A 24,954-nucleotide genomic window follows, 5' to 3' on the forward strand; every position below is an offset into this window, starting at 1 on the left:
TGGTGTGATACTTGCAGTGTACAAGAAAGAATGCCCCTATATGAGCAGATGATGGGTCTAATAAACCCTGACACACCACCACCACCACCACCACCACCCCGCCCCTTACATTCATTCTTTTTGTTAGCATGATACACTAAACGTTTCATTTACGATGTTGGGACAAGCTCGAAGCTGTGCACATGAATATCTGTCTCCCAGGGGCTTACTGCTGCTGCTGCGGCACCCTGGCGCGCAGGCAGTGTCCCTCCGTGCCGCTGTGTGGCAAGCAGGGCTGCAGGGCTGAAGGGCAAATCTGAAAGGACTGCAGGTGCAGCCCCCAGGACGGATCAACGTGGTTTCTAGTAGGTTCCATTCACAACACACCAACTTCTCCAGTCAGTACTTCAGCAGGTAGAACTCATTGCTTTTTCAGGCTTCCTCGCTTTAACGGCTGAATGTCTTTAACGGCACGCCTTTAACATTCCAAAATCCGTTATCCAGGTGCCCTTAGGAGGAAATCTCGGACATCCCCCGCACAGGAGCACGGCTGGCGGACACTACGCAGCAGCGGCGACTGCCCTGCCGAGCCCCCCCAGCGCGACCGGCCAGCGGCACCACCCCGGCACGCAGCAGCCCGCAGCGCCCCCTAGCGCGCCGCAGGACGCGCCCCCCCCCGCCCACGGACCTGCCCACGGACCCTCCCGGCGGCTGCCGTCCGCCCCGCCCCACTTCAGCGCGCACCAACGGCCGCCGCCTCCGCCAGCGCAGGCGCCCGCAGGGCCCCCCGCCCCTCCCTCCGCCCGGGCCGGGCGCCTTCTGATGACGCCGCCGCGCCCGGCGTCTAAAGCAACCAGCGCGCCGCCGCCGCCGCCACTCAGGCGCATGCGCGCTGGGTGAGTCGCTGAGGCTCTTTTTCTCGCCCTTCCGCCGGGCCGCCGCGCGTCCTCCTCGCCCCCTCCCGCTCGCGCCGGCCGTTAACTGGCACGGCTGCCCGCCGCCACCGGGCCGGCCCCGCCGCGCTGTGAGGCGAGGAGGGGAAGCGCTCGCCGCGCAGAGCACGGGCTGGCGGGGGCGGCCCGCGCGGGGGACGGCGCCCGCCGCCCGCCCTCTCGCCCTCTTCTCAGGAGGGGGCGTCGGGCGAGGGGAGGAGGGCGGCCCCGTCACGGCGAGGGGGCGCGGGCGGCGAGATGTGGGAGGAGGGGCGCGCCGGGGGCGGCCCAGCCGGGCGAGGGCGCGGTGCCCGGGCGGGCGGGGCCCCGCGCAGGCCCGGGCGCCAGCCGGAGGCCGGGGGAGGCGGGTGCCGGGAGAGGCGGGCCAGGCCGGCGGCCGGCCGCTGCCTCGTGCCCGGCACCTGTGGCCCGTCCCCCGCGGCGGGGGGCAGGGCTGAGGCCATCGCGGGGGGAGCGTGGCGAGGACTGAATCGTGTCTCTGTGCGTAGGTGAGCCCGATGTCGATTCGCCGGCTGGGCGAGGGCGAGGGGGAGCGCGGCGGTCCCTAGCTGATGCTGAAGAGCCGGCCCGGGGCCGGCAGCGCCCCTGGAGCCGGCGAGGCGCTGTGCGTGCGCGGGGTGGGAGATGGACGCGGCAGAGCCCGCGGGCGCAGCGCGGGGAGACTCGTCAGCGGATCGGCCCGGGGCGAGCCGCCTTCCGTGCGGGGACGAGGAGCCGGACATGGAGGCAGATGATGCGGCGGGGAAGAGCGACGGCTGCGCCTGGGAGCGGAGCCTGAATCACGAGCTGCAGCAGGGATACCGCATCTTGCGCGAGTTTCTCCTGGAGAAGTACCGGCCTCTGACAGCACCGTTTTTGAAGCCCCTCGCGGATCAGGCGTCTGTCAAGGAAGAAGGAGCTAGCTCCCTCTCGGGCCCTGAGAGCAGTGACTGCCTTCAGCAGTCGCCAGCTGGAATGTGGCTATTGAAGATGGAAGAGAAGTTTTCCAGTGGGCAGTATGCAGGGATAGCAGATTTTGTGGGTGACTTCCGGCTCATGCTGGAGACATGTTACCGGCTGCATGGTGTAGATCACTGGCTGTCCAAACAGGCCCAGAAGCTGGAGATGATGCTGGAACAGAAGCTGGCGCTGCTCTCCCGGTAGGTGTAGAAAACGCTATAGGGGCCTTGCCAGATCCTGTTTATGTAAACGGTGTGTTTCTTTATGTGAAAAATACTGTTAGCGTTTTTTTTTTTTTTAAAAAAAAAACACAATAAAACACTTTAGCTGTCAGTACTGCCAGAGTGGGGGACGTTTCCTACTGGGAACTATAAAAATCGTAATTCAAAATACTTCAGAGATTCCAAACTTGAAAATACCAAAATGCAAAATAGGGCACAGCATTTCCTGGTTAAGATTGTGCCCTTTATGAACATGGAAGCACACTTGTTTAGACAAGATGTGAAATGCTTCTTTCTTTATTGTGTACTGTCAAAAGCAAGTGAAACTACCTAAACTTTGTATGAACATCTGGCTTTTTAAAATTGTAAATTTTAGCCTGTGAAATTTTTATTGTCTTCAAAATAGGAGGAACAAAATTTTGAGCCAAAGTACCTGCTTTGAAATTGCTTATTTTTTGATCATCATAAAATGAAAGATAATGCTTAGCATATTACAGTCTTAAATGGTGAAATGGAAATTGGTATGTTTAAATATAAGCCCTTGGCAGGAACTTGTTTATCAGCCAAAGCAGCTGAAGCATAGAAAGCTGTCAAATGGTGTAGAAAGCCCAGTGTAAATCGTGACTGGAATATATGCTTTCTCATGAGTTTAACATAGGCTTAGTTTAGTCATATTCAGAAAACCGTGGTGGCTGCTTACACTGAAAGGTCTGCCAGTCTTCTGAGTGACTTGGTGTTGTGCATGTAAAAACCAAGAGGATTTTTGTGGCAAGGGGTGAAGGTGAAGAAGAAACAGTATTAGGAACTGCTTAAAGCTGTGCATGTCTGTCAACCTTAAACTCGCCGGTGATATGGAGTGTTAGCTGCCAGCGGTGAGTGTAGTAGGAACACTTGAAGAGCGTGGCACAGAACTTGACTGTATAAGCCAGAGTGAATGTATTCTGTGTTGGTGTAGCAACACTGTATTTGAAACTGGTTTTGTGCAACAGCTGTTTTGGGACAGTTTGGGATAGAAGCGAAGGGAACTGAGCCTAATGGGGCATGAATGTTGCAAGTTTGCTTGAGTAAAGGTGATATAGAAAAAAAATAATTCGGAAATTGTGGTTAAAAGACTTACTGCTAGAAAATAAATAGCTAACCAAACCAGCTTGGAAGGTATGTGCCAAGTTAATTTCTGTATGTGTTGTGACTGTAATGTCTCAACTGTACTGAATTGAAGGGCATTTTCTTGAAGACTTTGTTGAATTGGATTCTGTAGAACCTGAGAATGCTCAATGCCTTTTTAGTAGAAACTCTGTAAGAAAGTGACCTCAATGTATGTACTGTGTCATCAAATAGGAACATATGTATTTAGTAAAAAAAAAATCAATTTCTGTTGTCATTCTTTTACATGTCACACACAAATGACAAATGACAAATCTTGGAATAATCATTCTTACTTCATTACAGAGCAGTATTTAGCTCAATGATCCCCATCAATTGACTCAAGGGAAGCAATCAGTGTTGGTTGTATGATTCTCAGATTTACAAACCACAGAAAATTACCTTAGAGTGGATGTTGCTTTTGAAGGGAAGTTGGATTTTTCCCCCTCCCCTCAAATATTTTCAAAGGTTGTGGGTAGAGTGTTACTTCTCATACCAGTTCTGCTGGAGTACTTTGAAACAGTATAAGATGAAACATAACTTTACAACCAAATATACAGTGTTTCACTTTTAATCTTTCTTTAATTTTTAACTAAACTGCTGTTTCACACACACACCCACCCAACCCAAATCAGCAAGTGCATGTGTATTTTTAGGTGTCTCCTAGAGGTGATAGTTTTTTATCACAGGTATTGTGGATGTATTTTCTTTCCAAGTCTACAAGTAATATTTGGTTACTTGAGATAAATATTGACCATTTTCAAAAGATGTGAAAACATAGCTCATGTTAGCATGTTGGTTTTAAGTTTAGAATTCCATAAAGGAGCTAGATGTCAGGTGAAAAATAACTGCTTTTTTTCGAGTTACACGCTTGATCTATGATTGGTAGTGTAGGTATTGAAGTGCTGTTGGCAAGGGAAATTGTAATTGTGAATTGGCTTGCTTTTTTCTTCTAGGCATTTAAGAGAGAAAACATCGATAGCTGTAACATCTAGAGGATGCTATGGGCTGGAAGATGAGAAAGGAACAGCATACATTTCAACAAGACGTCGTTCCACACCTCGCAATTTAGTAGGCTTGTCAACAGGCATGTTTGAGTCTGTGATGGTTCACGTTCTAAGACAAGAGGAACAGCTGAGAGCAAAAGAAGAAAAGAGGTAATAGGAAAACTTGTTTTGGTTTGGTTTTAAATAAGTATGCCTCCCTAGTTCTCTACAGGGGCTAGCTCCTTAAGGATTTTTTAGGTAAATAAATGTTGTGGTGCGTTTTGTCTTTAAGTTCATGAATGAATCTAGGACTTCAAAGCATAAGGCACAATCTCGTCCTTTTTCTGGCTCACCTTCACCCCGTAATACTCTTATGTCCTACCCTCAAGCAGTGCAGAGGGATGGGGAAGGGAGATTGTGGTCAATTTATCACACATTCTCTGCTGCTGCTTCCTTCTCACACTCTTCCTCTGCTCCAGCGTGAGGTCCCTCCCATGGGAGAGAGTTCTGCATTAATTTATCCAACATGAGTCCTTCCCATGGTTTGCAGTTATTTACTCACTGCTTCAGCGTGGGTTACCCACAGGGTCACAAATCTTGCCGGCAAACCTGTTACAGTGTGGGCTTTTTTCTCTGCATGGGTCCGTAGGTCATGCCAGGAGCCTGCTTCAGTGTGGGCTTCCCACAGGGTCACAGCTTCTTCCTTCAGGTACATCCACCTGTTCCAGAGTGGGGTCCTTCATGGTCTGCAGGTGGATATCTACTCCACTGCAGGCCTCCGTGGGCTGCAGGGGCACAGGCTGCCTCACCATGGCCTTCACCATGGGCTGCAGGAGTCATATATATATATCTGCTCTGGTGCCTGGAGCACCCCCTGCCCCTCTGTCTGCATTGATCATGGTGGTTGCAGAGTTGTTGCTCTGGCATATTCACACTCCTCTCTTCTGCTGCAATTTGTTGTGCAGATATTTCTTAAAAATGTTAACACAGAGGCACCACCACTGTTGCTGATGGGCTCAGCCTTGGCCAGCAGCGGGGTGTGTCTTGGGAGCCATCTGGCATTGGCTTTATCAGACATAGGGGAAGCTTCTAGCAGCTTCTCACAGAAGCCACCCCTGTAGCCCCCCGCCACTACCAAAACCTTGCACATGGTAAGACAGCATTAGGTTTAGGAAACAAAGTATTTCCAGTTTTTTTTTCAAAGTTCACAGTTTTGGAGATTTTTCCCATATATAACCAGTTCACTCTCATTTCGCAGGTAATCTTCATTTGCAACAGATTTGAAACCATACAGTTCTGGCTGACTGAAGTCTTAGCCAGTACCTTTTCCCTAAAAATGAGTGAATCTTTGTTTTTCTAACCCACCTCATACTTTGCAAAACAACAAAGATCACAAAGTTTATTGTTTCTCTGGTAAAATTCTCTTGATTTGTGTTCAACTCTGTGTTCTGGATCTCTGAACTTGGTAACACTTATGAAAAAGGATGTTTTGATTGGACTTGAATTCATCCATAGTCAGTAGAACATACTACCTGATGAAATAAAAATTTTGCTTTTATACACCTGTTTTAAGCATGTTCCTGCAGAACTGTAGTTATTAACAGCTAAATCCATACATAGGGATATGCTCACAAGTCCCAGATTCTGTGCAAAGGATACTCCACAGTGATTGATTCAACAGAATGTTCTACAATACAGAAAAAGATCACAGCTTGCCTCTTTATGCCCTAAAATATGTATCGGCAGGTAGCTGGTTGAAAATGGCTCTATTGATCTCCTCCAATAATCATGCTTCTGGTATCTTCTTAACTTATTTCCTCGTGGATTGGCTATGTTTTCAAAGTAACTTGGACCTCTTTGTACCAATTACTGCCCAACTTACCAAAGTGAAAATGTTCCAAAGGTACGTAGTAGTAGTGTTTCCTTAGGTACGTAGCAGTAGTGTTTCCTTAAAAAGGCTTGGAAACTGGAAGGCCTGTAAAATTAGGAATATGTTGCTAGTGATGATTGTGTGATACAAATTTCTGAAGTTTTATATGTAAATGTACATACTTGCAACACTAAGATGGAACACTTTTTGTTCAAAAATGTTTTACAACTTCCTAAACTTATTTGATTTATTGCTAAAATATAGATTTTGTTGAATGCATAGTTATATGTTAGGAAGAGAAAATTGTTATTTAGCTTGGGGTTTTCTTGGTGGTTTTTGTTTTTTTTTTTTTTTTTTTAGAAATACCACATGGTGAGGTTGGCACAGAATAGATACTTCCAAAACTATATGCAAAATTGCAGACTTGAGTAGTTTAATTGGAGTGCACAGTGCTGACCTTCTGATAATCCATTGCAGTATTGCTTAGAGCTATAGTCTTGGTCTATAGGCAAAATGCATGTTCATTATTGAGTTTGGCTTTCGCTCACTCTTCATTTTTTTTGTAATAAAAATGAATTTTGCTGCACTGAAATTGCATTTAAATCTGTTCAAAGCTTATATTAAATCTGCCATGAAAATTCTAGTAAAAATATATGACTGAATAATATCAACATCTTTTTCAGGCTACAAAATGTTAGTGCAGAATTGCTGTTTAATGTATTCTTAGAACTGAAGTGCTACCTTAGTGGATACAGATTATTTTACTGATTGTTATTATTGATTATTTCATTCAGTCTTCTATTGCAGTTGTAAAAGAGTATCTGAATCTGTTGCTATAATATAGGCTATCCTGTGTCAGAATATGATTATGAGTGACTGTGATGGTCAACTCAGATGAGTGGGTAAACTATTTAGGATTTTAATTGCTACCATATGGAACTTTGCCTTCTTCCCAGTCTAGCTCTGCTGCTGTTTTTCCCCATAACATTGTGAGCAGTGTGGTAGTGTAAATTGCTTGTGTGCTGGCAAATCAGTTGTGTTTGGATAGGCAGCACCTTCTGTTCACTCAACTTGCAGATGAGTTATCAGGAACATAAACAGTGCTCACTTTTCACTTTCTGGCCATCCAGCTGACCACTTTACATACGTGTACTTTCTAACTTGTTTAGTCACATCGCTAGGAATTACATACTTTCAGCCCCAGATAAGTAAGGATGCAAATGCCTTTCTACAAACTTAGCCTCATACCTGAAGAAATTGTCTGTTGAAGTCCAAGTTAATATCTAATCTGTTGCTTTAGATATTTAGATACTCTTGTAAGATACAGGTGTCTTAGGATGAGTACAAAGAACTGCAGTAAATGAAATCTTCAAAATAGTTTTTGAATATTTTTTTCCGAAAAAATCCTCAAATTGATTTTGCAAGTTTTTTCAATTGCATGTTTTGCAAGAATATCCTGAAGTGTGGTTTTTATCTTCTTTTCTGTAGTTAGCTTCATGGAAATACTACTCCAAATCCTCTTGTTATTTTTGTTATATAGGCAGAGAGTTCTGTTTCTTCTTTAGTGTAGTTTATCCATTTCTTGCACAATCTGTTTCATTTTGTCTTTATTTACTCTATAGCCTCCCTCAGGTGATACATTCATCATGGAAGACTCAACATGTGAAAACTGAGGTGTCTTTGCGAAGCTGATTTCACTATTTTGCAGCTATTAAGTTTCTGTACAGTAGTGAAAGCACTTTGCCCCTCTGCCGAGTGTATATATATATGTGTGTGTGTGTGTAACAACATCTGATTTACTTTTCTTGTCAGTATGGTTATTAACTTTCCTTTTTATTCAATTGTTCTAACTACCAGAATATTGAATATCTTCTTTGGATTATTAGTTACATTTCCATGAGGTTTGACTCAGTTGCTTGGTTACATGCTGATTAAGTAACTTATCAATATACATACTAACTTACATGTTAGTTAACAGTAAGTAATTGTGGAATTATTGTATAATTGGAAATGCTTGCCTATTTAGAGGCATTTAGCCATGGAAACACAGAGTTAGATTCCTGCTGAAATTTTTAAAACCACCGGTGAGTGACAGGTAATTAACTGGTGGACTTCAATGTGAATTAAGTGTTTGTATGGCTTTGATTTGTTGACAATTATGCTAGGCAGCTCTATGTCTTTAACATCTCTGAAAATGTGATCCTGGGATGCATTTCAGACATATTCATTAAAACATTTAAAGAATTCAATTACAGCTGAAAGTTAGTAATTTAAATTGGCAAATTGTAGAATGAGGTATGCTTGTACAGTCAATTTTGTCTTTCATGAGGATGTTTGCATGGAATTAACTGGGTCCTATGAAAAATGTGGAATATGTCATAATGTGATGTAAGACGTTACAGATACACAATTAAGGTCACATGGACATCTGCAAATTTAATTTCTTCTGGCTATTAAATATTTGATTTAGTTTAATGTGTAATATTGCTATTTTGTGTGTAGCTTTTTAGTTTATTTTTAAAAGGTTTGTAGAAGCAAGTTATTGTAGAATTATAACAGTTCTCTGTACCTTGTCATTAGAGTTCCAATGCCTTACCTTTTTACCTGTGAAAAATTACTCAGCCCAGGGAAAAAAGTACAATGTAGTTTCTACTTCCTGTCCCTTACAAGTGAAATCTCTTGTTGCAAGTGAGAAGGATCTGGTGGTGAGATGTGCCTGCTGTCTTAAGGGAGAAAATTGTGCGACAAGTAGGGGGTTATGTCTGGATTCTGATTTTGGTGGTATCTGTACTTGGGGAGCATGCCCGCTAAGTTTTAATGTCAAGTGTGATGGGTTTATCCACTCAAAAGCTGCGAAACAGCTGCTGCAGATGTGTTCTAGGAGTATGTTTGTCTTTTGTTAGTCTGACCTTAGAATAGCTTTGTGTTGTTGTAAACACAATACATGTCTGCAAAGATATTATCTATAAATGTAAGTAAAAGTATGAAACAAGTGTTTTTACAGTTGCTGTCAGCATAAAAGCCAAATATGTTTGTCCAGAGAATTTCTTAGTGTGAAGGATACTGCTAAATATCATTATTTTTTCTCTCTCCTCTACCCTCCACACCTGCTCCTCTGCCCCAGCTCCTCTCTTCTCTTCATCCTGCTCCTTCCTTTCAACCCGCTTCCCCCCCCCCCCAAAAAAAAAAAAACCACCCCAAAACACAACAAAAAACCACACCAAGAAATAAAAAACCCCCACCCAAACCTCAGGAAAAAGCAATACCCTCTAAAAGGTGGCCAGCTAGTAGGAAGACCTCAATAATGAAGATGTGAAAGTGTGCTATTATATACATTTTCTCTTGAATGTCTGCTGAGAATGGAATGACTACAGATATTGTGATACAATGATAGTTTAAAAAAAAAAAGGCAGACTTTTTGGAAGTGAAATGTATGTTTTTCTTTTTTAAAAGGATATTTAAAATAGTATAATGATTGTCATTTTATGATATGCAGGACAGAGGTGAATCTAGGTTATTGTATTTGTTTTGAGAATTCTACCTTAAATTACTAATTGATGGTAAGTTGAAACTGCTTGCAAAGGCAGAATTTTTAGGTAGTCTATGGCCTGTGTTTTTGTTAAATAATACTGAAATCTGATATTTTTTTCTACAGTTTGTTCTACCTCACTGTCTCTCTATTCATATTTAAGCTTGTTTTCATACCATTTTAACAAAATTCACACCTTTTGGAGGCAGCAGGTTATTTGGAAGCATGTTTTACAGCTAGGAGGGAGTGGGATTTAGGAATGCTTTGAAATTTATTTTTGAGAACACTTTCTACTTAATACAGTTTCTTCCTCTACCCCACCTGTAAGTTGCTTATTTTTATTTATTATATTAATGCAATATTTATGCATGGAAATAGAAAAAAAAAATTTTTAAAAAAGCTCACTTTAACTATGCAAGTAGTGTTGTTGAATTTACTGGTTTATTCACCTAGAATGGCAAATGGGATTTTTGTCATTAAACCACATTGATTAAATGTTTAAATTGGTGCTGCAGATTGGGATTTTTGTCTTTAGATCCCATCCGTTGAATGGTTACATTAATGCTGCATTGGGAGAGTGAAGCTGAGAATTTACTGACCTGTTTGCTTTTACATTTTAATTTTGTTTTACATGAATCTGTCTTTCTGTGTTTGATAGGCACATAAATAACGATGCATGCATGTAATATTAAAAATTGCTGTTCAAATTATGGTAGCAAGTCACTTGAATTTTAATTTAATTATATAAGATAAAGCATTTAGTGGAATCTTACTGTATTATATGTCGTTTTGCACACACAGAGGTTGCAGATCTTAAGTTTGTGGTTATGGCATATTTCTCTTGCATTGATACTAAAATGGGGGCTAAGCTAGTTTGTCACATTTGTAAATTATTGAGATATCCAGTCAATACTTAATGCTTCAAATACATGTTCATCAGGCTAGAAGCCACTATTAGCTTCATGTTGTCAAAGGAAACATTTTAACATACCATTACTCTTTGGCTGAATCTGGAGAACATTGATGCTTTGAATGGATACATGGCATTTATTTGCTACTTGTCTACAGAGGAATAACTGGAGGTTAACAATCTAGAAATAAGGACATGTAAATTCCAGTAACAGGTCACATTAATGATGTAGTCTGGTGATGGTTTCTTGAGTGGTCAGTGGTAGAAGCTTCACAGGAAAAGATGTTAGAAGTTTGGATGAGCTCTAGAAATATTTTCCTTTACGTACAACTGTGTCTGAATTGGAGCTTTTGGAATCTAGTCACGCTTCAAGGCAAAAACGCTAGTTTACCATTGCAACATTAAAGAAAGATCCTGCCTGTTACTGGTAACCCTTTACGTTCTTGTGATTCATACAGTTGTCCTATTTTTCCCTTTGAAACTAAATTAATGTACCGTGTGTTCTACTAAATTAGATGTTAAGCTGTGAGTGCTTGATTATCTGGAGTGGAAGCATTTCTTCCACTTAAACTTGTTGCCTTTATAAATTCATCATGAAATTTAAATAAAAGTAAATAGACGTTCCCAGTCTATCATATTAGTTTTGTATATTGTTGTCATGTTACCTCTTGCTAGTGTTTTGCGTAGAGTCCCAGATTCTTCAGAAGTTTTTGCAGGCCTCTAATTACTGATAACCTCTTTCTCTGAATACCCACTATTTCTGCTCTATCCTTTTTTTAGATAGGGGGACCAGAACTGAATACAGTTTTTCAGGTGAGGGCAAACCATTTATTAATAACATTTTGTTTCTGGTGTTATTTTCCATCATTTATTCATGCATCTTGATATTTGTTTGCTTTTTGACCACCATTACAAACCAACTAGTAACATGCCTATGGGTGGGAGGGAAAATTGCTTTTGTATGTGAATGAAGTACGCAAGTTAGGCATGTATACTTGTGTACTGAGGAAGGGAGTTACAAGGTAGGTCACATAAATCACAGGGCAACCATTTGAAAGTAAGACTTACCTGGAATTTGTTTTCAGAGATTTTTAAATGGATAGTTTGCTGGAAATACTTAATGCTGCCAAAAATGGATTGGGGAAGGGAATATATTTTAAAAAGAAAAATCTAAACCACCTAAACTACTGATATATGCCAGGTTTTTTTTCTTTCCCCCTTTTTTAAACTAGTAGTAATAGAAATAAAAGACTATAATTTCCCATTTTGGTGCAGTGATGTGTTGTGTAATCCAAAGTAAGACAAACTGAATTAAAAGTTTATGTACTGTGTTCTTTATTACTTCAAGATAAGTATGTTTGTCATGCTGTAGTTCTGGGTTTTTTTCTTCATAGTTTCTTTTCATTCACCTGATAACGGAATGTTCATGAACTTTGTTTTAATAGGCTGAGAGAGCAAGAAAGAAAAGAAGCAGAAGAAGCTAGTCAGAAAGAAATAGAAGAATGGGAAAAGGCACTTTTAGCTCAAGCAGCACCTACAAGGATGGAGACAATGTGGGAAATTCCAGCTATTGGTCATTTTCTTTGTTTAGCACAACAGATTTTAAATTTACCAGAAATAGTATTCTATGAATTGGAACGTTGTCTTCTGATGCCTCAGTGTAATGCCTTTTTATCTAAAATAATGACTTCTTTGTTAAGTCCTCCTCATCGCAGATCTACATTACATCGCAGGCCTACACTTTCTTACCGGACTTGGGAAGCAGCACTCAGACAGAAGGTGCAACACTGGTATACTGTTGTAGGGCAGACTGACAATCCTAAAAGTGCTGCAGAAAAACTTGGATTGTGTCCTCAGTTTTTCAGAGTCCTTGGAGAAGTTAATCCCTTGGAGGAAAAACCATTTCATGAGCTACCATTCTATCAAAAAGTGTGGCTGCTAAAAGGTCTCTGTGATTTTGTGTATGAAACACAAAAGGATGTTCAGGATGCAGTGCTAGGTCAGCCTATCCACGAATGCAGAGAAGTAATTCTTGGTTATGACTACTTGGAGAACGCATATGTTCATTTTCCACAGTTCTGTGGTGCAGATGTTCGGATTTACAAACAAAAACCTTTCCAGGCTCCTGAATTCCCATCTCCTCCCATCAAAGTTAAAAAAGTGTCGCGTATGAAATTAGAGAAAGTAAAACATGAATATGTAAACAAAACCAATGGGGAGGTCATTTCTTGTGGTAGAGGAGAACCGCTACATCCTTCCAAGACAGAAGTAGAGAAAAGTACGAACTCCATTGTTACCTGTCCAGAAAAAAGTACACGTTCAAGTAGCTTTAAAGCCACTACAGAGGAGATTAAGTATGAAATCAAGACCTCAAGAGTCTGCAACATTAAAAAACCTGGTTGCTGTAAAGAGAACTTGAGGAATTTGATTAGTTCAGGAGAGGTTGTTGGTATGGGTGGTCACCCTAGTTCAGGAGAAGTAAGAGCTGTGGAGAATGGACAAGGTTGTGCTGAAGTGGCCAGAGTAAAAGCAGACATCAGTCCATTCAGGGAGAACACACTGAAAGCTTGCCAAATGCATGTCAATGGCACTCACTGGGACAACCAAGGCATAAATTACCATGAATCTGCTAAAGAAACAATCCTAGAGAACTCACTGCAAAATAATGAATTAAATAAGTTGCGGGCAAAAAAGAAGAAAAAGAAAAAAAAGTTGAAGGATATTTTACATGAAAATCTACACAGAAAACTTGATGACTTGCAAAGAAAGCGTGAGATTCATCTTCATCCATTCAAATCTTATAAATCTGAGATCCAGAACAAGTTGTTTATAATTAAAAAGAAAGCGAAACACAAGAAGCACAAATCTGGTAAGTCGACATTCTTAACCTGCAGTAAAAATTACAAAGGTACTGATTTCTGGGTTTTAAGTCTTTTCTTAGCTGACTAGTCTACATCTTGCTTTGTGGAACAAGATAGCCTTGTGGCATTAGACTTTTCTGATGTTAATCTTGGTGTGAAAGTTTCCCATTCAATAACAAACATTTAAAACAAGCTTATCAGCTGATTAAACCATGATCCATTTGCAGAATGTATCTGTAGAGAACATAATTCATTGTTACAAAAAATATTTAGGAGGATGAATCTGACTGGTTAGCATCAGTATAGGTTGAAGCTGGTTTATGCTGCCTTATGTCATAGCAATTCTGGAAATATTTCTCCACTTTCTGATAATATTACCTTATCCAAATTTCAAAGAAATGTAGAGTAATTATGAGATCACGAATCTAAAATCATTCCTACTGGAACCGTGCAGTCTTAGGTCACCAAACCATACAGCTTTGACTGCAGGCCTTATGATGTTTCTGCTTAGTCCAACAATTGAGACACAGAATTTGTGCAGATGGCATTTTTATTACCGATGTGGGCAGAATCTAACTAAGTATTTTAGGTAATGGTCCATGTTGCAGTTATCTCACTGGAAAATTCTAAAACAAATTTAAAACAGTAAAGTTACAATGTCTTTAAATCAGTTGAAATTGTCAGGTAGTTGTATTGTTGATATCCTATGAAGCACCGTAAAGGTTGATCTGCTCTCCTGTTGAGTCATGAGCTAAGCTATCAGTGCTAGATTTTAGCTTTAGTTAGACTGCTTCAAACATTATGTTTTTTGAAGTAACAAGCTTATCTTCAGAACGGTGTAAATACTGATTTCAACTGAAAAGCAGAGCACCAAACCCAGAGATCTATGTAACAAAATGGCTTCTAAAGAGTAAGAAAATTCAGAGGTCTGATGCCAATGCATTTTATCTAGAAGTTGAGTGGAAGTTTAAAGCTAAGTAAACAATGTTTAGATCCTAGATATTTGTGCAGAATACCCAAAGAACTGTCTTACCATGTAGTTCACAAACCCCTCCCTCCAAAAAGATTTCAATGCCTACATCTAAACATAAATTTGAAGAGTTACAGTTGAAGTTATGTAGGTAGTATTCAGAAAGTGATGTATTTTACATTCACTTTTGTGACTGTTTGGTCTTCAAATGTATCACTGTTTTCATTCTTCTTACAAACCAAACAACAACAAAATGACTAAGCAAAATTACGAATAAGAGGGCTTTAAGTTACAGAACTAACGGGGGGGAAAAACTTGGGACCAACTGTGCTTTATTTTTCTGTGAAAGTATTTAACGTAGGTCCCCATCTTCATTGTAACCCTCATTTTACAACTCATGCTTAAAAATACACTTTCTATGAATTAATCGATGCTCCTGGAACAGCATGTGTCATTTTTTAATAGGTAATTGTTTTGAAAGACAACCCCTGTTAGTGAAACAGACTGGCAATATTTGAAAGTAGATTTTGAAGGTAATTGATAGAGATGATGTTTACTGTGGTAACTGCTTTTCTTATATGTGTCAGAAAAATAACAAAAGTTAAAAAAAGCTGCCTGTTTGCCTCCATCTTGATACTTGATATACTTAATAGCGTGTTAGCAGGACTTTTTAATAGTTAAAAATTATGTTTTGTTTTTGTGTTGGGCTTGTGTGGCAAGATCAAACCACCAGTGTTTAAAGATAAGAGACAAATTTTGAAGTGCTGTTGGAAGAACTGTAAATACTGGCATGGGAGTTTAAACTTTTATTTAAAAAAGAAATGAGTCATGAACAGCTATCACAGAATGATTGTATTTATAATAAAATGTATTCTATCATATTATAGATATTATAGATATTCTCACTGAATATCTCAGAAAATAATCTCAGTGAAAATTCTCATTTTCAATTTCTAATTTTTAGTCTGTAACGTTGAAGAATTTGTGGTCTTGAGTAGAATCCAGACTAAATCCTGCACTGTCACTGGAAACTGTAGTGCTTACTGTAATACGCTTAATTGCAACAACTAAAAGCAGTTCTTTCAGTTCAAAATTCCTGTCTTCTAATTGACAGATTGGAAATTAGGCTCATTAATAGAATTGGAATCAAGGGAGGACGTTACTTCAGTCAGTTTCCTCTTTGTATCTCGCATATGTGCATGGATGCTAAGTGAAAACAGCAATCCCTGGCTCTTCATTATCTCAGTTACCTTACATATATTGACCTGTATAGCTATTATGTGATCTCCATTTTTTGCAATGTTTCTTTTGTTTTGTGAAACTCTAAAAAAGGTTTGGGTTTTGTAGCATCTTAATACCAAAGCTCATCTAATGTTGATTGTGAGATATAGGAATATAATGGAGGTTATTTATTCAGTTATCATCCTTTATTAGAATGCATTTTAGGACCCAAATATGTTTCAGAAGCTTGTTATAAAACAAGCTGGTGTTCCATACTACTAAAAATGTGGGAGTTAAAACAGTTCTTCAGTTTTAATATGTGGTTTTACTTGACTGAATAATAAATTCAGCAATAGAATGCCATGTACCTCTGTTTTTCCAACTCCATATTGTTGTAAGGAGCTTAACGTTATCAGAGGTAATTTAATACAGAAAATAGTCAGTATACAGTTTTGTTAAGAGTATCTGTGACTGTTGACCAGATGCCATTGATCATCTGAACTTAGGTTTTAATTATACATATTTTCATCATCAGAGAACACAGTATTACTCCCTGTCAGTTTCAGACAGGGAGGAAATGTGTCAGTGCAGGTGGGAATCCTGAAAAGATTAACAAAAGGTTTTATGTCACACATTCTCTGGTATTTGCTCAGTTTTGCAACCCTGAGTGCATGCAGAGACTTCCTGTGTGTCTATTCAATGAGAAATGATGGAAGTTTCTCTTCTCCACTTTTACTTTTCCCGTGTTTCTGACTAACTGATCTGCTGGATCTGATACTTGAAGTTGCACTCAGATGGTGTGTTTGTTGCCATTCAGGTGGAGGGCATAAAACATTTTCTCATCTGCATCTCATCTCATTGTCCTCTACATGGTATGAAGGGTCCTATTTCTTTTGATACTCTCTTGTACTTTACCTCTTAATATGTTGAGGCATTTTCTTTCTTATTCTGACAACTTCATCACTTCAGATTTTGACCTCACTGGAGAAAACTTTCCTAAAACATTACAGTATTACAAGATCCTTTTTCCTATGGTTGTCAAGTGTCTGGTAGTCCTGTGGCTGTTAGGCTGATATGGATAGGATTGGGTTGAATTCATGGTAATGCTTTATGATTTTGTGATGTTTTGTAATGTTTAAGGCTAAGTAGTATTTCTCAAAGTTCTTCCAAAATCTTGTGTTTAAAGATACCCTTACAGTGTAAAATAGAGAAAGATTTGGTAAAACTTGTTCTGAATTCACAAAAACACTTGATTTAAATCTGATCATAGCCATAACCACTCTTTACAAAGTTCTTTAAAAGTATAGGAGGTAGAAGAGAGCATCAGGAATGTAAAAGTGAGTACCTTTCCTTATATTTTAACAAGGTGATTTTTTTCCACCACTGTTGATTCTCTGAGGCAGCTAAATGTAAATGAGTCATAGTTCATATTTCTGTTGGTGATTTGCATGTTCCTGGCTTGCTGTAGCTGTGGTACTGAAGATACTGTATATGACTAAGACTGGTTGTGCCGGGGTTTTTTAGCTGAAAACTTCCATTAAGTATTGTGAGCAAAACTTACTGGAGAGCACAGCGATGTCATGAGCATTGCTGTAGTTACAAGGTTTTCTTGCAAGTTATGAAAAGGATGACATAACCACTTCATTGAATCTGTGTCTTTGAAACAAGGTGATGGTTATTACTGTGGGAGTGTTCTGTGTCAATGTTATTGACAGAGTAGTACCAAATATAATGGAAAGACAGAATCAGTAGTTCTGTACATTTTAAATGTTATATTTTTACAACTGGAGTTAAATAAATGAGGCTATAAATCCTTGAATTGGACTGTGACAATAGCGATAGGCTTGTTTGGATCTGGACTAAGATAGATGGCTGTGCTGAAGTGAATTGTGGGGTACAACGAGGGTTATAGTGCAAGGCACACTACAAAAGCATGAGAATTGTTTCAGTTGGGGATTGGATGAAATTTAGAACATCCGTAGGGTTGAGAAAATAGGAGGGACCAGAGGCTGCTTGAAGTACCTCTGATGTGCCTGAAGCAGAGGTTGAAGTAAGTGTAAGTTGAATCTCTTTTATTCCAATTGGTGTAGAAAACACCAGCATAGCACACACCTTTAGAAGAACCTCAATGTAAATTCTATACCCTGTACTTGTGCTCTGAAAGATTCATAGCAGTGCACCTGCTTGAAGTCTATTTCACGGTATATTTTATTTCTTTAGAGTACCACTACACTTTGTGTATGACATCAAGCATTGCCTGAATGTGAAGAACTGAATTCAACAGCCTGGCAGCGTAGATTTGTAGTGTCTTGTGTACTGTCTTTGGGAGTTTAGTCTTCACTTTTGTCTTCAGACTTGCAAAAACTTCCTTCTACTGTTGTCCAGCCTCTGGATCTGGAACAGCCCTGTTAACCACACTGAAAACAGTAGATGAGGTATTCTACCCAGTTTTAACAATGTACTCAATGCAATAAGCTGTGGTGTCAGTATCTTTGGTAACAGGTGCCACTGAGGTTTTATTGGCTTAGCTTGCATTGTTCTGTAGTTCTGTACATCAACATTATCTGCTTTGCTGTTTCGACTGTATAAAAGCATATGCTATGTGTGGAAGTAGTGTAAGTGCGGAAGCTTCAAAGTCTATAGTAATACTTCATTTTCCAGATTATTGCACATTATATTTTTCTAAAAGGGGAGCTGTTTGGAGCAAGATAGATTAGGAGAATAAAGAGAAAACAGGACATGCCCAGCAGTTGCCAAATCTTTGAAAGGCATGAAACGTGTCTTACAAGTCTGTGAACAAGAAAATACGGGGCCAGGTTTTCTATTTGAGAACAGTGGAGTTGCTGCTAGAATGTAACAAGAAAACAGGAATTCTTGGAGGGGGCTAACTTTATCTTACCCTGCAAACATTACTGAGTTAGTGTTTGATGTCAAAAACATCCATTTCCCCATCTGGAGGAATAAGGCTCTGCTGCATATGCAGTAAAAAATGCATTTTTAATAAAAAATATTAAAATTTTGATATTTAAATTGGTCTCTGTTGCCACTTTATAATTTGAAGCATGGATTGACATTACTTTTGTTCTTCCAGAAGCCACAAGGACTCAAATATCATAGTTCATAAAATGTTGTAAAAATGTTCCTGTTTTCAAGTCAAAATGATTTATATTATGATAACTTATAAATGGGTTTTATTGTCCTTCCTGAGGTAATTTACAAATGTCAGGAGCATTTCTATGGCTTAGTATTTTGTCTGCATTTCTATGCCTCTAAAATAGGACTAGAAGAGATCTGAAACATCATTTATTTATTCCCCCTACTGCACCTCAGATGGCTTGAGGTGGTTTCTGTTTTAGTTGCATCATATATCCCTAGTGGGTTTTTTGGACGTCATAACTTGTGTCCAAGCCCTAGTTTTTATGTTACCTTGTTAATTGCCTGCACATCTATTCAGTAATAACATCTGTGGAATTTGGTTTTGCTTGAAAGAAAACCTATGGCAGCCAGATAACTTCTGGGCTTACTGAACTTAAATAACATCTAAGAATTTTCTCAGAGCTGGCTAAGGGGCTGTTGACTATTACAATGTTGGTTGCCAGTGAATCTTACAACAGAAGTGTTTCAGCAGTGGTGTGATTTCAAAGGAATAAGCATGAAAGATCTGTAGATCTGGATTTGGTTTTTACTTTCAGCAATGAGTTTGTTTAACAAATTAAAAATATGTAGAAGGAAAATAGATAAAAACCTGCTCTTAACTACCAGTCAAAGGTATAAAATAATCCAATCTCTTGGAATTGAAATTTGAACTGATAATAAATCAAAACAGTATTAATTCAAGGGAGTCATTATTTCTTCCACTCCACAAATTGTAATCACCATTATTATAGAACTAAAAATTAAAACACAGTAATGTAAAATTTTTTCATCTTTGAATTATTTTACTCATTTATTTTGGTTTAGTTTAGGTTTGTTGCATAAAGTAGTCTTTACTCTGAGACTAAGTCATACATGAAACCTGGCATACACTATTTAAATAGTACAGATATTTCAGCGCTTTCCAATACAACATTCACTTACTTTGAAATCAGCTTTTGTCCAAATAGCATGTTTCATATTCATGTTAGTGCTTTCATTAACCCCTGTTATTGGCTTATGCTAATACTCACTATACAGGTTTCTATCCTCATCATCCATTAAGAGCCAAACGCTGTCTGGGTGGACAGGGCAGTATCCAGGTTAAAGATACTTGTGTCTGCTTAGTACAGTTTTCAGCTTTTTTGGCAGATAAGTAAGGTGTTGCTCAAATAAGTTTACTGTGGAAAACCTGTATTTTACTCCATTCCTGCTGCAAGGTGGAGTTTGTTTTTTTATTCAGAAAAAACAATGGAATGATGGCTAAAATGTTAGACAACTGCACTGTCCTTTACTGCAGATTGTATGCATTTTGACAGTGTTCTTTTTTCAATCTGATATTAAAGTGTTTTGTTTCAGCAAGTAAAGTCAGGAAACAGGCAAATTGAGCTTTTGGGCTCCAATGCTACCAGCTGTAGGTATAGGTTGGTAACATGCTATTGCAGAGTAATACTACCTCAGATCAATAAAGAGCTTTGTTCTATATCCACAAATAACTGAACTGTAGTCTAATTTAGGATAAGATTTGTTGGGAAGATTAAAGTGATTATATATTTTCCCTTTATTCTCTGGTACAGAATGAGAAGGACTCTATTTGCTGCACACTCCTGGTATGTCCACTGAACATGGAAGGGCTCTTGCCTTGTGTGTCTGTAGTTGTCCACTGCCTAATCTCAAGAATGGCTTAGCTCTCTGTCAATACTGGAGGTGGTGTAAAAAGAGCTGATCCTCTTCTGCAGCATGGGAGGGGAAAAGAGCTGATAGTTACGACTTCTGTCCAACGTAAGATGTCTTGTACTCTCTTTCCCTCTGAACTGAAACCCAAGATGTGGATGGAGCCTCTTGGAAAACGCAGTGTGGAGACATAATTAATAATTGTGGCACGGTGAAGTCAGATTAGTGGGTGATTGTAAGGTTACACAGGAATAATGTAGGCTGACATTTTCTAGCTTTGGAACAGTTCCATTTGCAGCAGAGTAGTTTGGTTTTGGAGTTTGTGGTTTTGTTGTGGTTTGTTTTTTTTAAACATAAATTTGATATGTATATATTTGAATACAAACTAGCTTTGTTTTCTATTCAGTAATGTTATTTTGTAATTCTGGCAAGGAGGAATAAAGGTCTTTTTTCTTTTTTTTTTTTCTTCTCTCTCCCAAAGAAGGATTGACTGTATCTGAAATTGAACTTTGTATCAAAAAGAAGTAGAATTTCAATCTTTATTACAAGTATTACCCTATAGTGGAAACAGGAATAAGAATAATTCCATATTTATTTATAAAACATTTATCAATACTTGTCCAAGTATTTCTCTACTCTGCAAAAAACAATTTAGTGTTGTAGCTGTGGCAGAATAGGGGGGCTACTGTTAGCATCTCAAGATGGGGCTAAAAACAGCTTTTATGTTGTTGCAGCTATTGAAGGAGAAGGCTGCTTCAGCTGTTTCAAGGTCATTATTTTCTTTGGACTTCTTGTTTTAGTTTGGAAAACTTAATTTGCTTTGGTAGGGAATGTTTTTCTCCTTCCTTTCTTACATGATTAGGGAGAAGCATAAAGAAATTGATTGGACAAAAGTTACTGATTTCCTATGTATCTGTTACTAATATATGTATGCTGTGCATGGCAGTCTTCTCAAGAGTCAGAGCCATAGAAAAGCTGGTTGGAAGGAACATCTGGAAGTCACCTATTCTGAATCCTTGTTCGTACCAGGATCGTCACAAATACCAGATCAGGTCGACTTGAAGACCTCTAAAGATGGAAATCTTTCTATTGAGCCACTGTTCATCCTTCCCTCTTTGAGAATTTTTGTACTGAAATTGTTATTTTGTCTAAGTGTAGAGCTGTTAATCAGGTGTTTTATGAAGTATGGCTAGTAGAAGCTGGGAACCAAGAGGTGGGAAGCAAGCAAGGGTATGTTGGATTGGAATAGGTGACCTGAAGAGATAATCATATGAGCTTCTTTGTTAGAAATTTTTTTCTTCATTAAAGTGTGTTTTTTTCTAACTGATTACTTTTAGTGAGGAATTAAATATATTTATATATTGAGAATGCTTTGAAAAGTACAGTGTGCTGTGATTCAAAATGTGTCTAGCTACTGTCAGAGATGTTACTTCATCTGCTGAAGTAATTTAAACCATTTTAAATAGCCTCTTTGCATATGGGCAGAGAAGCTCTGTTGGAGTGGTTTGAGAAGTTGCCACTCACAGTTGATGCCTGTTCAACCCCTTAGTGATTTTTATGCTCCATACAGAATCTATGCCCACCTCAGCCTGGCAGTTGAAGCTGGCTGCTCTGTGGTGGCATGACTGACGTGTTTGCATGGTTATGCTACATAAGACAGAGCCAGTAGCAGGGAGGTGGTAGAGGCTGGCATCCCCTACCATTGCTGTTGGTTTTGCTGAATGTGTCAGCTTGTGGTCTGAGAATCTAAACTAAGAGATCTTGATTTTTTTTATTGTGGAAATCTGATCCTTGGTTAATCTTATCCAAAGATTTTTCAGCTTGAAGGTAAATGAATTGGAGTATTTTTAGGTACTAAAGCTAATTTGGAAACTGGATACAGGTGCAGCTACATTGTCTCAGGAATAATAAATAAAAGTTTTCCTTTATCATTTTGGGGATGTTTTTCCTTGAAAAATTACTGAATAATTTTTTTCTTCTAAAACTTGACAAACAAGAATATGGTTTTTGGAAAACCAGAGATAACTTTTTTAAAAAGTTTATCAGTATTATTCCTATAGCTTCTTTTGAATTTCAGTGTGATTATTTTATAATGACATTTCTAAGGTAAAAGATGAGTTTGCCAAAGTTGGCTTGCTGTATATATTAATTCTCTCCCATTGTGCAAATATCTATAGTGTTTTCTGGGGTTTTTTGGTATGTGATATGTGCCTGCACCAAAGGATATCTAGTGTGTACAGTCACAATGTGGGAAAGAATCTGTGGTGCTGCTATGTAGAGATATGTTCTTAGTTCATGGCCGATGTCAGCCTGGGACTTGTGCAAGTCTTACGGTACATATATTCCAGTAGGTGTGCTTTATGATAACCCATATGTCATACTCTATTTTCAAAAATGTTTTTCCCTTGATTTGGTTACACAGAAGGTAAGGCTCATTTGTCTTGTGCTCCTAGTCAAGTGTGGTTTTTTTTAATTCTTGTTCTGTCTGTTACCCCATATCTTCCCTATTGCATGCTTTTCAGATGCTGCCATGAAGGAAGAACTATTAAGTTTATTTTTTTGGTAATTAACTGTAATTCTTCCTAACAAATCCCCCACCCCCAGCTTTTTTCAATAGGAAATATTGGTGAAAAAAAGAGTATATTTCCGTTAACTGTTACTTTTTTGAAGTATACTACATCATACAGCACCTGGTGCCGAAAATTTTCAAGTAAATATTTGCTGAAAAGTGTGTTGAAAGTATTCAAGTAAAATGAAGATTTTTCAGCTTAATCACATTCAAGTCTTTCTTTTTGTAAAGAAGCAAGACAAGTCTAGCTGCCCCATGTGTTTATCCCTTCATTTCTTGCCAGGTAATGTTCTTTTACAGGATTATAACAAGGAACCGCCATATGACCATACTTCTTTTTGAGTCAGTTAGTCAAGAAATCTTACATTACTTGTCTGCTTTAGTTCGTTAAATGGACAACACAGTTCTCAGTAGTAGCAATTACGTTTTCAGTGCAGTTGGATCCATAAAATACGTAACAAATGCTGACTTTTTTGCCCATTGTCAAAACTGAGTTATTGTTCTAATAACCTTGCTTCTGTGTTTTAGCATTTGTTCTGTAGCGTAAAATCTATGTTTCGTTTTGGTAGTTGAGGGCTCTTTAAATTCTGTTATTTATTCAGTATGTGGACTTCCAAATCTAGCTTGATTTATTGATTTTTATATGATTTGGTTTTATGTGATGTTTCAAATCTAGATCCTTTGAGCCCTGTGCCCTGTCTCTTAAGTGTGTTTTATTTCAGATTCAGGTAAGATGTTCAGGAAGCTCACAGTGTAATAAATTGAAAATAAGGTAGTGTAATAAACTAAAAACATAGGTGCCTAGGCACCTATGAGTGGGTTTATGTATATGTACATATGTATTTGCACACACAAGCAAGCATCTATTAGGAAAAATTAAATGCAATTCCTGTGAATAGTTTCATTAATTTAAATACCAAATCTACCTGTGTTTGTGTTATTGCCAAGTGCCTGTAATGATTCTATTTGACAACAAATGCCACATACTTTCGTATGATTTTTTTTAAAGGTTTTTAATTATTGTTTAGGACTCATAAATGTGAGCACGGCAATAATCTTAGAGTGATGGTTTTGGTCTGCATGAATAGGGCAAAGGTGAGATTGTTTCATTTTACCATGTGAATGTAGAAATAACTATATAAGAAACACCATTATCTTGCATATATGGCTTGGTGATACAGCTACTTGATTTGAGAAATGTATGTGATTTTGAACCCTGATACTATAGGCAGTAAAGTACTTGCCTTAGCTTCAAGGAGGTTTTTAGTTACATCCATGTTCTTACATAGCACAGTTGACTGTGAGTGGCATCATAGGAAGGTGTTTGCTTTCTTCTAAAATGTTAGGCTTTGCTACGGCCAGGAAAAAAAGATCAGCGATCTGATTTAATTGGTAACTTAGAGATTTCTAGATATTACTGATGCTTTGCGGGTATTTTTTATTGTAAGATACAGAGATCCCAGGCCATAATATGTGGTTCACTTTACAGTGTCAGAGAAAAAATCTTGCAGGTAAGATGATATTTTTCTTAAGTTTGTGGCAGATTGTGGATTTCACTCCTTTCAGAACGGTGGTGTCAATGTTTCTTTTATGACTTACATTTTTAGGTGGTATATTATGGGCATCATAGTGGGTTTATTATTTTCTCTTTTTTTTTCTTTCTTTTCTCCCCAATTGCCCTGCACAGAGAATTGTTTAATGCTTGCTTTTGCTGAGTCTAGTTCTGATTCATCATGTTTATGTGACTTACTGTAATCCGTTAGTTATAGTTTAACTTTCAAGTCTATATGTAATTTGGTTTTATTAATGAAGTACAACAAACAGCCTTATAAAGCTTTTCTCTTTTAATCTTACAAGGAAAAAAATCGGTATCTAAAAAAGCAATCACAAAGAAGAGGAAAGGTGTCACAAAGTCTACCATACCAGAGTTTCAGGTAAATTATTTTAAGTTTTGCTTTAAACACTTGAAATCTGAATGTCTATAAAATAAGTCATTT

General features: G+C 38.7%; 1 protein-coding gene across 1 annotated transcript in view; it reads left to right on the forward strand.

The window, feature by feature from the left end:
- The first annotated feature begins 878 nt into the window (after window positions 1–878).
- KIAA2026 (KIAA2026 ortholog) overlaps window positions 879–24,954 on the forward strand; it is a 58,839-nt gene continuing 34,763 nt past the window's right edge. The window contains 5 exon segments of the mRNA XM_056324334.1: window positions 879–1,551; window positions 1,553–2,071; window positions 4,192–4,392; window positions 11,976–13,399; window positions 24,815–24,891. Of these exon segments, the coding sequence (XP_056180309.1) occupies window positions 1,484–1,551; window positions 1,553–2,071; window positions 4,192–4,392; window positions 11,976–13,399; window positions 24,815–24,891 (2,289 nt within the window). The 5' untranslated portion in view covers window positions 879–1,483.

Source organism: Falco biarmicus, chromosome Z, assembly GCF_023638135.1.
Source record: "Falco biarmicus isolate bFalBia1 chromosome Z, bFalBia1.pri, whole genome shotgun sequence".
Classification (NCBI taxonomy): domain Eukaryota; kingdom Metazoa; phylum Chordata; class Aves; order Falconiformes; family Falconidae; genus Falco; species Falco biarmicus.